We start from the raw sequence: 18,163 nt of genomic DNA, 5'->3' as shown, positions 1-18,163 counted from the left end.
CTATAATTCTTCCAAATATATCTTCATTTCAATTTTAGATTTATAATCTATCCAAAAAAAAAAAAAGGAACATAGATGAGATGGATTACATTTTGAGGGAAAATTTTGGACCCAAACAAAAAAAATAAAGTAAAAAAACAAAACAGATAAGGTTATTGCCAGAATATCAAACCTGGAAATTTTGCCTTGCTGAGCATAAAACTGCTCCTTCATGTTATCCACTACACTGAAGGTGGTTATGATCTGCAACAAGAAAGCAAATCAACAGACGCATAAACTAGGTCTAGCATTTCTATCATTTCATTCCTTCTTCCACAGAGAACCAGACACATGGAAGAAAAGGTAGCTTCCTCTCACTCCCTCACATTTTTTTGGGTCCAATGCCTTCCCTCCTTCCCTACTGGCCTTTCCTCCAACCGTACAGAAGTGTAAGTATTAAAGGAGGTTACAAAGGGGAGTTTCAGGTTGTGCATGGACAACCTGAAACTATCATCCTCATTATTAATAAACACTTGTAAATCAAAATTATCAACTTCATTCATGATAAACAGAACTGGTAAATGGTAAAAGTGGTTTTAAGCTTTTTGCAATTTTGAACCAAAAATTCTGAGGACGATAGAACAAAAGAAAATAGAGCCAGAAGGTAGAATTTTCTATATAGTTGAAGAGAAACTATAAACGAAACTCTGAAATTTTAAAAATGAACAGATCAATAATTTAGTGCTGTAATTATGAATATAAGAGATTTGTACCTTGGCTTCATAATCCAAATATTCCTCCTCGAGATTTTTCCTAGGGTTTAATACTGTGGAATCCTCATTATCCAAAGTAGGTGCCTTCTCCGACCTGTCTCATTAGGTAAGAAGAAATTAAAAACTGGGTTAAGATAGGTCAGAACCATTTCAGTGCAACAAAAGATATTACCCGTCACTCAAATTCTTCAAGTTCTCCACAAATTTCCGGATACGGTTGATTGAAGGCCCCAACTCTTTCTGCATCAAGGGTACAGGTTGAATAAGGACGAGGGAAGAGCTCACAACTTTATGTCCATTGCTGGAATAAATCTTTAATACAAAGAATATAATACATACCTTGTAATTAGAAAGGAGATGAATGGCCATGTTCACAAAATAGTCCTCATGCCTTTCCAATTCATCACTTGGATATGCAAATAATTTAAAGTAAGAACGCATGACACATAAGAAAGAACAGGGAACTTTTATCTTCTAGGTGCGAGGTTTCAAAAAAACATGCTTGACAAATGCTTTAAAAATAAAAATTAAAACACACACTCACACATACTGATTGCACTATTAAAACACTCGGTCAATGTACATACTTGACCTGCTTCTCCTTAATTTCCACATACGAGCGTTGGAGAACCCAAGTATCTTCCAGGAAATTAGTCCATGTACTGAGAACACCTGCTTCTACCTTACATGAGGCTATGGATTTGGAAAGCTCATTTTCCTATCAGCAAATTTCATAAGATATTTCAGGCATTAAAATGATAAGAGAAGCCAGAGGACAGAATAATTTATGATCAGAATTAATTATGAAAAAACTTGGAGAGAAAACTAGGAAAAAAGAATGCAAGCCTTCGTTTTCAAGTGTGCAACAATCTGATTGTTAGCTTCCTCAAATTGGTCCCTCTCTTCTCTGGCATTGTGAAGGCGTGCATTAGCAGCAGCCAAGGATATATTAACCTGCACCACATGTACTATTGTTAAAAAGTCAGAATCAATGAAGGGTATGTCAAATGGCACAAACCTACAAAGAAAGCTTACTAAAAATCTTGGGGAAAAGCATTGACCAACCCATGTCAATCTACTTTTGGACATTAAGCTAATATATTCTGAGGACAAGACTGCAGAATCATGACTTTAAAATAAGTTTAAATGCCTTAACACATCATTCGCACGATTCAGTGAACACGGTCGGGTATGCAAAATGCTAATATTTAATTACACTCCATTAAGCTAACCACTAATGTGTTCCCTGTGGCATATAGATATCAAAGAAAAAAACTTCAAGTATGACCATATAATTTTCTTAAAGGGGGAAAAAAGGCCTACGTGTTTCCAAGTAACAGGAGCAGAAAGCAAAGGTATGTAATAGGTGATCACTCATAAGAATAATTAGTCACATAATCATAGTTCTGTGGGAAGTAGAATGCATTCTTTGATGATTTTAGCCACTAATAGGTTCCAAGGACTAGAATGCCACCTGATAAACGACATTTTGTGAAAGGAAAAGTGAGCTTTGATCAAGAAGAAAATGCTAGCTGAAAAAAGCCACAATGCATAGAATGCAAAATAGCCTCAAAGTTAATCATTGGATTAAGCAATGCCGATAACAATAAGTGGTAAATGGCATCAACTCTGCAAACACTATTCTCATATAACTTTGATGGAATAATATAGGAAAAAATCATAATCTGGAAGCAGCATCAGTGAGGTAAGAGAGTAGATTCAAGTATTGGAACAGCTAAGGAAAGATAGAATTACATGAGTGATAAGAATTAAATATGACAAGAAAGTGTCTCCCGTTAAATGTATTTTTTTTTTTTTTAAGGTAAGAAAGAGAAGGAGACAGCGGAAAAACCTTTTTCAATTCAGCTTCAAGACCATCCCTTTGTCTTTCGAGCTCTGATATCTCAGCTGTTAATTCCTGAAAACATATTTGTGAACAAGAACTTATAATTTTTCTCCTAAAACAAATGGGAACAGCAAATCATGGGCTTTATACCACATGTATCATACAGCCTAGGAAGATCATCAACTAGAAAGGAAGCTACTCTCCTGTTACAAGACCATGCAGTACCATTAAGTGTAAAACATTACAAAACCAAGCAACAAGATGATTTGATAGTGGCAGATGCATGCACATAGATGAGGATGTTCTCAATGATTTCAAAACTACATAAACCATTACTGTCAGCTTTAAAAATAACAATAATAATAATGGACATCAAAGGGCAAATCTTCATAATAATTTCTATACAGTTAACAACATCCACACCACTTAGCAAACCTTCCTATAACCCTCCATAATTTCCATATAATTTGAAGCAATTATAGACACATAATTGAAAGAAGTTGAGAAAATACCAAGCCATCTTTTAAATTTTAAAAATTATGATAAAAAAATATTTTNAAAAAAAAAGGAACATAGATGAGATGGGTCAACTCTATTTGATTCTGAGGCAAGAGAAGAAAGCCCATAATATTTTCATTTTGTTATAATTTTCAAAATAAGAGTTTGCATAAAGTCCTATCAATTCTAGAACATTCCTAGAGTCCTATCACATTAACCTCTTTTATTTTAATTTGTGTCTAACACGAATTAGGGTTTCCTAAGCGTATAATTGCATAAGATTTCTTTACGATAAATTAGTGATTGTAGTCCCTAAGATTCAAATTATTGATTAATAGAATTTCAGAGATGTTTTCTATTATTTTTATCTAGTGGATTCTAGACCCCTCCCATTGCATCAAAAGAGTAGGAGAATCTGCATGATTTTTTCAATTTATTTAGTGAATTAGATAGCCATAGATTAAGAGCATGTACCTAAAAAGCTATTGCAGATTTCTGGTTTTTTTTTATGCAAAACTCACCAAGCCCCTATCAACCACATCCAAATTCAAACTTCAAGCCAGCTCACAGCTTAAAACATGGCTTTTCTGCACACCCGCAATAGAGGAAGTAATATTTGATTGATTGTTATCTATGCGCCATAACTAATAAAAACAAACTTAAAAAAGGTCCTTCATATTGAATAATACTTAGAACTTGGGAATCGCTTTATACTACATGCTTTTATCACTTTCACTGGATTTCTGGGTGTGTTTTTACTTTTTGTAACTACTTTTTTTAATCATTTATGAGAAAAAATTTCGTTAAATTCCTTTGCAATTAAGCACCTTTCTGGTCCCTGGATATTTTTATTGTTCTTTTTTAGTAAATATTCTTTTTATATCCTCTTAGATTTTCATAGTTTTTAAGCTTGTATTCTCTTCACTAACTCAAAGGTGACATAATAATAAGGGGGAGAGAGAGAGAGAGAGTTGTTGACCTCAGAAAGGACCAACACATGATCCGACAATTCATGGTGGGGATGGGAATTTTGGATGGAATGCATGCGAAGCTCGAGATTTTTTTTTTCTTCTTTTAACACACTCCGTGTTTCCACTCTTAGATGCTTAATTTTAACCACTATAACAAGGCCATAGGAAGCCCTCCATTCTCAAAATCGAGACAGTTTGTTATAGCTGTTGTGTTCACAAGTATTGTGGTTATAGCCATAGGGAGCACACCACCAGAATTGTGGTGGGCATGGTTTAAGTGCAAGCAATTAGATTAGAGTTTGACTTGCATCTGATGCTTAGTATACTGAACGCGACAAAATATGATCAAATTTCCAAAATTAACCATGTGTCCTTATTGTGTGTCCAAAAAAAAAAAAAAAAAATCATCATACCAGGTTTTCATGTTCCTGCCTATAACTGCAAAAGAATGGTGCCTTTTCTTTTTTTTTCTTTTGTCTTTTTTATAAGTAAATATTTTGTTGATTAAACGCAAAGAATGATTGAACTATAGTAGATAAGAAAATATGCCATTGTTTAGATAAGAAAAGACACCAAAGAATGGTGTCTTTTCTTATCTGCTAAAGTTTACGCACTAGTCACTACTGGTACCTGACAAGACAATGCTTGTGGGTGCACATTACCTTTTCTCTTTCACAAACTTCACTTGCTTTGGTCACACGAACTTTTAATGCCTCTTCTTTTTGCAATCTGCCAACAAGGAAAGAACGTCTATAAACCTAACATCAAAAAGTCAACAGTAAATTAAGCATAAAGGACATGCCATTCATTATATTTAAGATATCATGTATCCATCAGAGAAACCCAGAAGGAAATGTAATGAGGCTCAGCTTTTCCTTGCATCCAGGTTTCCATCTCTGAAACTGATATATAGTTAACTCATTCTCAAATCAGCCTAATATTGTTAGCCTGCACTAGTAGCTAGTAATCCTAGATTCCATGCATGAAGGACTGACTGAGAGCATAATGACGAGCTACTCCAATGGTAAAATGACACCATGTTATTTACCAAAACCCTGGGGAAGCAATTAATTAATAATACAATGTAAGGAGCCAGGCATGTTCATGACTCAATAAGTGTTCAATACATGGAAACGCCATGCTTCTTTTGGGAGCAAGTGATGACTTGGAAACCTTAAAGAATCTTGGTAAAACAATGCTAATCTTTTCATTAACAAAAAAGGCAACATGAAACCAATTATCATTGCATATTGGCTTATCAATATCTTCATTATCACATGTTATTCCCAACTCAGAGTTCAGCCCAATACAAACCCATCTTTAGTATAATACCACATCCTTTCTTCCTCGTAATAAAAAGCCTCAAAAAATTAATTATAGGTCCTTCCCACAGGATAGCATAATACTTTTTAAAAATTATTTACAAGCTGAATTTCTAAGAAGAAGAAATAAAGTGTTTTCACACCCAAAAAAAATAACTAAATGAAAAACAGCTTCTAGCTCTTAAATTTATCATTTGAGATAACCCAATATCTTTAAGAAAAGTTAGTTTGATTTATACCTATGATCGGAAATACGTTTTTCAGCTTTTGCAGCAGAGCTAGCAAGAGATTCTGATAAGACCTTTAACTTATCAACCTGCTCATGGAAACAAGACAAATAGTAGTGGTGACAGTAGCTTTTGAAACTAAGCATTTTCTGATTAATACAGGTAAGAAAGAAAAGAAATAAATACGTGCACTCAAAATATACAAATAGAAATCACCGGGAGAAAAAGGAGGGGTGGGAGGAAGAAGAGAGAGAGAAGGGGAAAAGAAAGTTGCACAAATTAAGGCCAAGAAATTGGCACAACAGAACATATAAATTATGCTCCATTATGCTTAGTCTTGATTTGGACCCACAATCAGAGCAGATAAATCCAACCTATGGTTTGTGGATACGTAGATGGGCACCACACTTGATTTTTAATAAGTTTTACATTTAAATATTATGTCAGAAAAATGTATCCAAGAGTGAAGAATTGATGTGTATATCATGCTAATATATATAAGAGAGATGATCTATGTATGGCATAGGTCTGTGTGCTATGGTTTGTCAGAGACTTCTCCCTGTCAGAGATGGTACATTGGACTGTTTCCAGACAATAACAATGTAGCTTGCACAGAGAACACCATCAGACACTTAGAACAAATATTGGCGTTCATACAACTCATGAAACACGCCGCTTATCGTAGAAAAATAATTCCATCATCTTTTTTTGCTTCCTACACTCCTTTAGACACACACAGGCTAAAAAGTGTTCAACCTAGTAAATTCACACCCCATATATATCTAAATCTTGAAAGTTGCCGTGTGGACCACAGCCACAGGTAAATGCTAAATTGAAAATCATATACACTTCCACAAATTGGAAACATAACTATTAAGCACAAGCAAGATACCAACAATAAGAGCCATGTTTTAAAAAAGTAACCAAGCAATGCCCCAAGGCCCCCAACAGCAAGAGAAAAGCATACCTTTTGAGCATGAACCTCTGGAGTGTCTCCGTTGTTTAGGAATTTCTTTTTCAGTAACAGCCCTTCCAATCTAGAACAAACTCGAATTTGTGCAAGTGCTTCTTTCAAAGCCTGCCACAAACATGGGACAACAAAACTCTATGATTCATAACTTCCCTCAACAAATGGTAAAAAAATTACTTGCTTTCCAGAACAATTGCTAATATCAGCAACAATAAAGAAAGGGCTGGATTCAGCCTACACTTTGTACAAGGAAAGAGTTAGATATATTACTTTCAGGTAGAGTAAAAACAATAAAAATTCAAGCAACAGAATTGGAAATCAAAAGGACTTAATGTTAGTATAAATCACGATTCATGCATTGGCAATAAATTTATCATCTGCTTTTAATGAAACAACAAAATCACCACAATTGTGCTAATTTTCTATTCAACTGTATTTGCCTGCCTATTCACAACCAAGCTCACCTCTATTGTAGCTAAAGTTGTTTCTTCAGATGTTTGTTCATGGCCTTCATCTGAAGGCTTCTGGGGAGCTGCAATTTCATCAAGCTTTCTCTTAAGACTAACAGCTTCAGCATCTATTCTGCAAACCAAATATATGAGTCAAGGTCCTTCCTTGGAATTCCTACAACTATCTTTCTTCATCTTTTCTTTTCTTTTTCTATTAAGGAATTCATTAAAAAAAAGTGCCAAAAGTGATAAACCCAAGAGACGTAAGCCCCAATTGGCTAACAAAGCACCAAAGACCTTTTATTATTTTTTGTGGGAGGGGGAGGGGGATTTGACAAAAAGGAAGAAAAATTAACACTTGCAACAGAGCAAAAAACTTGTCAGGAAATAAGATTTTCTACGCAAGAGGAAAATCAGTTTCTGCAACTGAGTTGTTCTGTCCTCGCATAAGCTTTGTATAATACAAAGTGGTGCCACTTTTTGGGCCATCCTTCTTTTCTTGACTTGTCAAAAGCTGACTTATGATCACCTTCATTCCTCAATTTCGAAGCACCATTCACTCCATATAAAATGGAATAAAGTGAAAATCTTGCAATAAAACAAGATATAATCTGATTATTCCCCACCACTCAACATATATGACACTAATAAATCATTACCTTATACACAAAGAAAAGCCACCTTGTTGGGTACCAAAGTATGCACTAAAATTCCAAAATTACTAATAAGGAAGATTCCTGAATCGTGACACCATCTCTTAGAAACCTTATAGTAAGAACTCATTTTAAAATTTAATGTTATTGGTTTGAAACCAACCCACTGTAATTCCACTCACCTCAGCCCCCAATATAAGCTTTAAAAAGGCCTAATACGAAAGTCATTTCCCAATCCTGCATCGCTCTAGTAAGTGTAGGATACTAAGGCAAACTCCCACTAGACCACCCCAAATACCTTCATCTGATTTTTCTTGCTAAGCAAGATTCAAACCTGAACCTTCCCCAACTACACGCCAGCCCACCTGACCTTTTCACCTCCTAAACTAGTGGCAAGTGCATGGCCCAAAGTACTGACAGTGTTTTAAAGTTCTACTAACATAAAATTGACAAGTTCCCTTAAACTAGGTGGATGTCCATCACATGCACACAAGCAAGAACGACAAAAGGCAGGACCATGACTATATGGCATTCAGGTTAGTTGAGATTGACATTAGACAATCTTGTACTAAGAAACTGTATGGATATCTTCAATTCTTCATTACTGAATTACAACAGGATTCAAAAGAAACATAATCATGAGAAAAGCTGTTCACACTTCACAATAAAGCAAAACTTTTAGTGGTAAAAAACTCAATTAAACATGAAAATCAAGACTGCTCTGAACAAAATGAAATAAAATATCATCCTAAGGATGAAACTATCATTATCTCCAATGAGCAAATACAAGAGCAAGTTAAAATTTTGAACAGTCATTTCGACAACAGCAAACAGCACACATCTGTAAGTCATAAAACGACAGGTAGACACAAAGCCAAATGAAAAAGAAAATATTGGAAGGATATATATAATTATAGGTTCTTATATCTTACAAACCTTCCAATATCAGCATTAAGTTTCAACCCTGTAATGGCACCCTGTGCAAATTGAAGCAACTCCTCCCGCTTCACCTAAATATCAAGTATACATGTAAAACAAACAGCAAATCCTCACTTTAAAGCACAAACAGGGGGAAAAAAAAGCATGCACACATAATGATTGAATGCTAAGGCCTGCTTGACATTTGATCTCATTGTTAGAAATCTAAATAATAGAGTTTTGGGCTATGATTTTAGTGGAGCTACCTAAAAGCATAACATAACTATAAACACTTTGGGAAAAAAATCAAAAACACCCCCTGAATTTAGGTCGAAGCAAACTGACACCTCTTCTTCTAATTTGAAATTCTAGGTCCCTAAAGTTTGAGAAATGGCAAAATCGGCCCTTATGTTAGCACTCCATTGGTTTAACTGGCGGAATTGCTATCACATGTTGTGTAAGTGACAACATATTAATAAATAATTCTTTTTAAAAATATGTTTTAAACTCTCTCTCTCTCTCTCTCTGTGACAGCAAGAGAAAACAAAACACACACACACACACAAAATCCAAATAACAAAGGGGGAAAGAAGGGTAGGTGATGGGAGAAGTCAGCTGGTGATTGTGGCTTTTGGGTGGCAGTTTGAATGATTCAGGATGGTGGTGTCACCATCACAACGAGTTACACACTTCTGTTGTGCCACAGCCACTGAAGTGTGTTTTGGGTTTCTTTTGGGATTTGAGACTGACCTGCAACAGCACAAAGACAGACAAGGGTAGTGTTGCTCATCCATTTCAGGCAGTGTTGCTAGGCTTCTCTTCATTGGCCAAAAGGGGACAGTTTTGAATCAGAGAAATTTTTGGGAAATTTTTTTTTAAATTTTTTAAGTTTTGAATTAGAGATTTTTATGTGCTAATGAGAACTAGGCCTTGATTTGATTTGAATCAAATTGTGTTCTCAGTGTTGTGGTTCTAAGAATGGCCATGTGGAATTTGCTTGATCCGGCCTTTATGGTTCATGGGTTTGAGTGGTATGACAATAATCTGGAGTATGGCTGAAATGTATGGGATGATAATGTTGCTGCTGTGGTTGTAATAGTTCGGCAATGGCACTGCTCTCTGATAATTTTGAATTAGAGATTTACATGGCATTCCTCTGTGCATTCAATACGCAATGGAATTGATGGGACTACTCCTCCACAATATTGCTGCCAGTAGGAACTCTATGGACATACTTCATGAAATTGATAGGTTAGATATCATCCCATCAAACAATAAGAGTCAAAACAGAGTTCAATATCACAATATTGCTGCCAGAAGAAAAAAGAATTTTAAAAAAGAGTTTTATTAAATTTAATTTAAGAACAATTATTTATTAAAACGCAGCTATGCGCACAGCATGTGATAGTAATTCCTAATTCCTTTAGTTAAACCAACAGAATGCAAACAGAAGGACCAATTTTGCCATTTATCAAATTTTAAGGACCTATAAGTTCAAATTAGGAGAGGGGGTCATTTTGATTTTGACCTAAAGTTTAGGGAGTGTTTTTTATTTTTTCCCAAATTACTGAAGAGAGAGAGAGAGAGAGAGAGAGAGATTGCCATAAGAATTTTTTATCACAATCATGCGTCTCTATTTTAAAAGTGACCTGGTTTTTTTTTTTTTCCGAATAGGTTATTTTTCTCTTGATGCCTTTAATATTGTTGTACTTCACTACCCAAAATTTAAAAATAATAATAATAAATAAATAAACAGGTTTAGTTTCCTATCATGGGACAAAAAGAAATATACAGGGGAAATAATGGTATAAACTACCACCCCATCGAGTGGACTTGATAATGACACTTTTGCTAAGGAATTTATATTTTATCAAGAACTACATTACAAAAATCATTAAGCATGATTCCCATACAAAGAAAATAATTTTAAAAGTGTGGTTTCTTATAATTTGCATATTTCTAAACATTTCTTTACCAAGACTTCCTCTTCATAGCTTGAAAAAGCTTTTGCCAGATCCTGTATACTGCTCATTATTGCATTATGAACTTCTTTTCCTCCAGTAAGACAGATCCTGCAAGTGATAATATTATAGAAAAGATTAAGATCTGATTATGGGTGAACACAAGTAAGATACTGACAACCTATTTTACATTTTCATCAAAAGACCAAACAACAATAACAACTAAGCCATTGTCCCAAAACTTTGGGGTCGTCTATAAATCCTCAACAAACTAATCAAGGTTGGCCATATGTATTCCTTTTTCACCGTTCTATCCTATCCAAAGTTATACTCTATTATCTCCTTAATTGACATGTCATATATTACTACTTCTAATAATGTTATTTTAGGTCTTTCTCTACTCCCTATTTTTTGTTCTCTCGGCTTAAATCAACTCACCTCTTCCTCACTTGTGCATTAATCACTCTGTATTGCACATTACCAAATTATCTCAAGTGACTCTCTCTCGTCTTCTCATCAATAGGAGCCACCCCTATCTTTAAGCGAATTTCTTCATTTCAATATCCATCTTTCCTTGTATTTCCACTTATCCATCTTAAAATTCTCGCTTTAGCTACACTCACTTGATAAACAAGTTGCTTCTTTATAGTCTAACATACAATACCATAAAGCATAGCCAATCTTATATAGCAATCTTTTTTTATTGATAGGTTTATATGGCAATCTTATAAAACTAACCATTTAACTTTAATATGTATTCTATGTCACACACAATACTCCTAATGCATTTCTCTTTTTTTTGATAGGTAAGCAGAAAACTTTTATAAATGATGCTCCTAATGCATTTCTCCATTTCATCAACCCTGCCCTATGATTCCCATCTTCAATCCCTCCATCCTTATAAACATTGATCCAAGATATCAAAAGCACTCACTTCTTTCATCTTTCTTTCAACTTTTACTAAAATTACATTCTATATACTCTATTTAGTACTGCTTAACTAGAAGCCTTTGCTTCTAAGGCATCTCTCCAAATTTCTATCTTGACATTAACTTCACACCTAAAATTTCATCCACTAAAACAATATCGCCTACAAAAAGCATATAACAAACGATTTCATTTCGAATCAATCTAAGGAACTCATCCATCACAAATACCTAGAGATATGGACTTAATGCTAATCCTTGATACAAACATATAGTGATTAAAACTTTTTTTTTTAATAGGTAAAAGAGTAATATTATTAAAAAAATAAAAAGGAAAAAGAATACAAGGTGTTCACCATAATGAACAAAGAACAACAAAACAAATGGCAAAGAAACACAGGAATCAAGAAGCTATGCTAAGAGACAAGAGAACTTCAATAAGAGACGAACAGTCCAAGAAACCCCAACATCAAGACAAATCTAAGAGAGTCCGTTGGCACAAATCTATCAACTAAGTCAACGATTTCTTAGTATCCTTAAAAGAACACCGATTACGTTCTGTCCAAATAATCCACATCAAAAAGCCTGGAACCAAATTCCAAATATCGGAATTATGTTTCCCAAGCCATTCCTGCCAACAAAATTATAAGTCAGCAACAGAACCTAGCATGACTCAATGAATCCCAAACAACTGAAGCATATGCACCCACAAAGAATGAGCTAACGGACAAAAAATAAGAAGGTAATCTACAGATTCCTCATTACAACACATACAACACCGATTTGCCAAAGGACGACCCCGAAGCATAAGATTATCCAATGTAAGAATCTGGCTATAAGTTGTTGTCCACATTAAAAAATCCACCCTTTTAGGAACCTTTACTTTCCAAATGCCCTTCCAAGGGAAAAGAAGTAGGACCATCTTGAATATTATAGTAAAAAGACCGAGTATCAAACTTTCCCCTTCCATTAAGGCCCCAATATAGACGGTCACTTCCAACACCCTAGGAATCCAAGATTGAATAAAATTAAGAAAAGAGAAAGATGCCACCGAGTCATGGAAATCCATGTAAAATTGTAAGTTCCAGACTATGTCATTCCCACCCACTGGAAGACACAAAACATCATAAACGCGAGATTCCTTGTTGTTTGAACACTCATATAACCCAAAGTAAAGAGTTTTGAGAGGATTATCCCTAACCCACTTAACATGCCAAAAAAGAATACGAAAACCATCACCAACCACAAAACTCAAGTGTTTAGAAAAGCTCTCCCACCATTCAATAAAAACCACACCCATGGGCCCTCCTACAAACTTTAGTACTCCACCCCCTTTCCCCTCTCCATATTTCATGGCAATAACCCTCCGCTAAAGATGAGTAGTTTCATGGTCATACCTCCATAACCACTTCCCTAATAAAGCCTGATTAAAAGACACCAACTTCCGAATCCCCAGTCCACCCAACTCAAGAGGTAAACAGACTTTTCCCAAGCCACCAAAGGGTATTTGAAACACTCCTCTAAAGGAACCCCACAAAAAATTATTTGTGATTAAAACTTGCATGTGATGCCTCCACTTGTTCTCATACTAATTAAAGACAAACCTACAAGGTTCCTGGCTTTTTGTTCTTGTTTTAAGTCTTAACCTACATTCCATCACTCACTAGCCATTTTATTAACACTCACTAGTAAATTTGTTAGCAAAAGACCAAAAATTAAAATAAAATAAAATAATCCAAAAAAAAAAAAATTGAAGGAAAAACAAAACCATTCCCTCATGTTAAAATCTAATTTATCAAATATTCTATAACCCCAAGGTGATATTATTTTTACATTATTAACAAGAAAAATATTGATTTCATTCCAGTGAGAAATTAAATAAATGCAGGCAATTCCAACCAAGATCTAGCATTAGACACAGTTGCAATAGTGAGAGGACTCACCCAAACATCTCCAGGAGCAGAGAAAATTCATCTTCAGTTGGTGCTTCAAGAATCTGAGGCATAGAAAAGAGTTAACCTGCGGTTAACCTACTAAATCAGCAATTACAAGACACAGGAGATTCTTTTAGAATTGTGTTGATATGAAAGGGTAGGGGAACATTGTACCCAAAAAAGCATTTTGTCATTATATAAGGCTTGAATAATGACGAAAACCCATGCAATGAGTCCTGATCAACAACCTAAGCAAAAGTTTACCTTAATTCAATATTTAGATAGATTATTATAAATAAAAAATCCTGTAAAGTAGCAAAATATGTCCTGGCAATGTGAAAATGTTCAAGTATATCAAAATAAATTAATTTTAGATACTTGGAAACAAAAATCAATAAGATCAATTTTTTTCAGTAGATTTTTATATCCGTAGAGAACAGAATCATCCATTGAACATAACCAGACATAAGCAAATTTTCATGTGCGCATATTAAGGGCCAACTTATTAAACACTCGAACCATTTCTTAAAATTTTCAATTCCTGAATGCCATAACTGGCATTCTAACTGCATCAAAAACCTTTTTCCCCAACTAGCCAGATATAACACAATCACATAACACTTAAGAACACATCACCACCTCATAAAAAAAAAAACAGTAATATTATGGAAATGTCCTTGTAAATCTCCCTGACCATTTTTCATAAATAAACTGAAATAGACTATAGGCCAGGTTATTGGCGACTTATGAAATTACTGTCTTTATCTCTGTAATTTGAAGCATCTTACAGTACAAACTTCGGCCAACTAAACACTCCAGTTGTACTTCTTTACCATTTTCATCAAAGTATACCAGTGTACATAGTTTAATCAATAGAATGAAGTTTCTTATAAGTACATACGACACAATGAAGTTACTTTCAACTAATTCTAAGTACATGTCAAAGTAAATCTGTTTAAATGACAGAAGTTGGTTTGACATACCATAGACAGTGTTATGCCCTCCAAAGCCTGGCTCTGAAGAAAAACATCACGAAAATTCATTGGTTCACCTCCAATATCAGAGTCATAGTACAGAACCTATAAGAGAAGATGGGGAGAGAGAGAGAGAGAGAGAATCAGTAAAAAAAGATAACGCCCATTTTATTCTGATTACCAACTGTTTCACACGAGTAATTTCAGCCCAACTTACAGTCATGCAGTGAGCATTTAAGATTCAAAAACAATGTGCAATAACATAATACATAGTAGTCCTTTAGGTCTTTTATCAAGGAAAACCAGTGAACACGGTGAATTTCTTAAAACTATTACCAATGCAATCATAAGCTGTTAGAATAACTGATTAACTGAAATGAGCTTTCTCACCAGTGTAACATGTCCAAGGATATAAAAGAATAAAAGTAATAATAACAACAAATAATAACAAATAATAATAAAAGCAATGCAACTGGTACAATATTTGGTGGTGTTGTCTTCTCATTAACATAATAAAGTAAAATAAAAACGAAGAATGAGAGGGAATAGCATAAAAAAACAAATTCAAAATTCAGTCTGGATTAGTGAATCTATTCAAGGTCAATATAAAACTAAAAAAATTAACAAAAAATTAATAATAATAAAAAATATATATATATACTATTGACAATTGGTAATAGACACTAATTCAATGTGGGAAGGTTACTTCCCTTTACTCAAAAGGTTCCAATAACACAAATACCCCTACAGCTGCTGAGAAAGTATTCAGAGCCAGTCAAATTCATGAAACAGACAGTCACAAGGTACAGTCAACCTAGAGCATCTTAACATAATTTGACACCTAATTACGAAGAAAATAAGATGGAACTTCTTATACTATTATTACAATATGTCGTTTCAAGAATCCAAATAAAGAAAAGAAAGTTTACTCACCAGAGGTGGTCTTCTTGGGCTATCCTTTGCTTCATCTGAAACAACCTGTTGTTCATGGGGCTTCTCTTTATCCTCAAAGGGAAGTCCAGATAATTTTTCAACCTCTTTAAGCACAACCAACCATCTTCTTAGTAACTGAACTCTTTCAGGGCCCCTACACGAAACAGCAGCCTCTTCCAACCTTTTAACAGTCAGCTTAACACTTCTATAATTCCGAGCCCCCTGCACACCCGTCCAAATTATCAAAGTGAGATACATTGTACATACAAGCTAAAAAAGTAATTTATCATTTGTATCAAACAATTATCATCAAGGGCAAGTATCGCCCAAAATAGTACAGACCATTCCCATCAACTTCAAAAACCACGTATGAAAGTTCAAATAGATGGATTTACTTCTGCTGTTCTTAGGTTCCCTTTCCTCTTGTACATAATTTTCTGTTTTCTTTTTGCCGCTTGTAAAAGTTTTCTTTGCCTACTTCATTATTTTAATCGAGTAGTTTTCTCTTAATACAATTTTTCTTACCTATCAAAAAAATAAAGTTCAAATAGCGTAATGCAAATCTTCTTCTTATATCTTCCTTTACAAAATAGCGATCCGTGTGGACTTCCCAAATGACTTGCCTTAGAGTGCATTTGGCACGGTGGATGGAAGCGGGAAATGGATTGCTATTTTCACTAGTTTGTTGGAGTGTAAAAGTGGAAGAAAGGAAACAAACGAAAGATAGTTATTTCTATCCAAACTAACATTTTTCATCTTGCCAAAATGGGAGCAAAATAGGAGAGAAACCATCTTACATAGGCGGCTTGACAGTTTTATCCCTCTAGTTTAATCAAAACAGTTCAACACAATATGCTTTGTTTTCTCTTCGCTTTTCTATGTCTAATCTATTCTTTCCCTTTTTTCCATTCTCGTTACATTTTCCAACAAAATTAGAGCTTTCAGCCTGTCAAATTAGATGCCATTTTCAATTAACTTCCTAATTCGGGTTGCCTCCTCTTCAATTTCCACGAAAAACAAATATTCAAAACCCTAAATGCAGCAATAAAGCAATTCCAGCTATACATAAAGTACGAAACTAAACCAAACAGAGCAGCAAATATTACGAAATTGCGACACTATCAACAACAACAACAACAGCAAATCAAAACCGATACTGAGAAAGTTAGCAGTAATAGAAGAAAGCGAAAAAAAAAAAAGTGAAAGAGGAAGAGTAATTGTACAATGCGATCTTGAAGGATTTTGGCGCCTTCAGCGACGGCTTGACCGGCGTGGTGGACGACGGTGTCGGCGTAGTTCTTGACGGTGCGAGTGAGGTTGTTCTTGTTGCCAACCTCGACGGCCTTGCTCACCGCAGATCTTATCCACGACGACATTTTTTTTTTTTCGCGATTCACAGGGGTCAAGAGGTTGACTTACTATTTCGAGGAAGACAAAGTGAGTGTGTGTATGTGTGTGTGTGAGTGACACAGAGTAAGAGTACTGTGGAGAACCTGAAATCGTGCACGCAAGGTGTTTGTTAATTTGTTTTGTGTTTTGGGTTTTTACTTTAGAGATTAGAATTTAGAAATGGGGAATTGGATTGGGGGAAGTGTTGTGTTTGGGAGCTGTGTTGGACACAGTTTTGGCGTTTTGGATAGCTGTTGCCTGTCTGTGTGCGAGGAATTCTTTATGGATTTGGAAAGTTTTGGAAATGGAGTGGTGTCGTTTTACGGCTAATGGCTAGTCGTTTTACCCGGGACGAAGTACAAAGTACAAACTGCCTACCTGCCAAACTACCAGTCCACTTTACTATATTGGGATTTTTTTTTTTTTTTTTAACGGAAAAATGTTGAAATATATGATGTTTCTGAGTTTTGTCGTTCACGAGAGTTTGGCATCTATGAAACATATAATTTGCTAAAGGAAACATATAATAACATGGGTCCCTCGAAGCACCGAGTTCTCTCTAGAGAGGAGGAAGCTGAGCTGTCGCGAAGTAAAAAATAGGTGAAGGACGTTCACCATGCTGAATTCAATGAAGGTCTTAATGAAGGCGGTCATTCACAGAAACAACAGAACGTATGGGGGTCTCCTAAAACTTCCTTTCGAGACAAACTAGTCGGTGTTATACCAGGAGCTTTCGTAAAAGCTTTCGACTTTACGGATTTGATGGAGGATGACGCTGAGTCAGACGATGAGGTTACGGACCTTCAAGAGGGGCTAGCCGTTGTGAAGCTCTCGAGGGAAACGAAACTACGAATCCGAGGACCGTGGGCTCAAACGTTGATTGTTAAGCTGTACGGAAGATCGGTTGGTTTTAACTTTCTTCATAGTAAGCTTCAACTTCTTTGGAAACCAACTAGAAGACTAGATTGTATCGACCTCGGTTACGACTTCTACTCCGTTCGGATTACCTTGAAAGAGGATATGGATGCAGTGTTAGAGAAAGGCCCTTGGTTCATCGGAGGGAAATTTTTATCGATCAGACCGTGGGAGCCATTCTTCAAACCAGAAGCGGCCAACGTCTCATCGATAGCGGTGTGGGTTCGCTTACACACGCTTCCGTTGGAACTTTATGAAACAGAGGTGCTTAAACAAATTGGTAAAGCCATCGGCAATGTATTACAGATTGATGCCCAAACGGCCATGGAGACGAGAGGGAAATATGCGAGGCTATGTATCCAAGTGGATATGAATAAGCCAGTCATCAACACAATGCTAATTGGTAGTTTTGAACAGCCGGTGGTCTACGAGGGGATCCAAAAGCTGTGTTTCGCTTGCGGTAGGATAGGCCATAAAAAGGACGACTGCCCACACATCATTCGGAGCTCTTCTCCTCCGGTAGGA

At 35.5% G+C, this 18,163-nt stretch overlaps 1 protein-coding gene across 1 annotated transcript; it reads right to left on the bottom strand.

The window, feature by feature from the left end:
- On the bottom strand, window positions 1–17,022 carry LOC112015811 (uncharacterized). The gene is made up of 18 exons (XM_065777501.1): window positions 16,558–17,022; window positions 15,335–15,556; window positions 14,411–14,506; window positions 13,437–13,489; window positions 10,582–10,678; window positions 8,625–8,698; window positions 7,051–7,168; window positions 6,584–6,694; window positions 5,629–5,705; window positions 4,730–4,796; window positions 2,605–2,670; window positions 1,599–1,706; window positions 1,340–1,470; window positions 1,092–1,158; window positions 925–992; window positions 753–846; window positions 90–243; window positions 1–47 (listed from the first exon to the last, which is right to left on the bottom strand). The coding sequence occupies exons 1-18, from the start codon at window positions 16,708–16,710 to the stop codon at window positions 1–3; spliced, it is 1,803 nt and encodes a 600-aa protein (XP_065633573.1). The 5' UTR covers window positions 16,711–17,022.
- Window positions 17,023–18,163: the final 1,141 nt, after the last annotated feature.

The sequence above is a fragment of the Quercus suber genome, unplaced genomic scaffold (genome assembly GCF_002906115.3).
Source record: "Quercus suber isolate HL8 unplaced genomic scaffold, Cork oak 2.0 scaffold_157, whole genome shotgun sequence".
In the NCBI taxonomy this organism is placed as follows: domain Eukaryota; kingdom Viridiplantae; phylum Streptophyta; class Magnoliopsida; order Fagales; family Fagaceae; genus Quercus; species Quercus suber.
The sequence above is the reverse complement of the archived record's forward strand: the minus strand, read 5'-3'. Positions and strand labels throughout refer to the sequence as shown.

Coding starts and splice junctions, on each gene's coding strand:
- LOC112015811 (XM_065777501.1), bottom strand. CDS start 16,710: ATGTCGTCGTGGATAAGATCTGCGGTGAGCAAGGCCGTCGAGGTTGGC. Junction 10,679..13,436: donor CTGCTCCTGGAGATGTTTGG/GTGAGTCCTCTC, acceptor TATCACTTGCAG/GATCTGTCTTACTGGAGGAA. Junction 244..752: donor ATTTGGATTATGAAGCCAAG/GTACAAATCTCT, acceptor TTCTTGTTGCAG/ATCATAACCACCTTCAGTGT.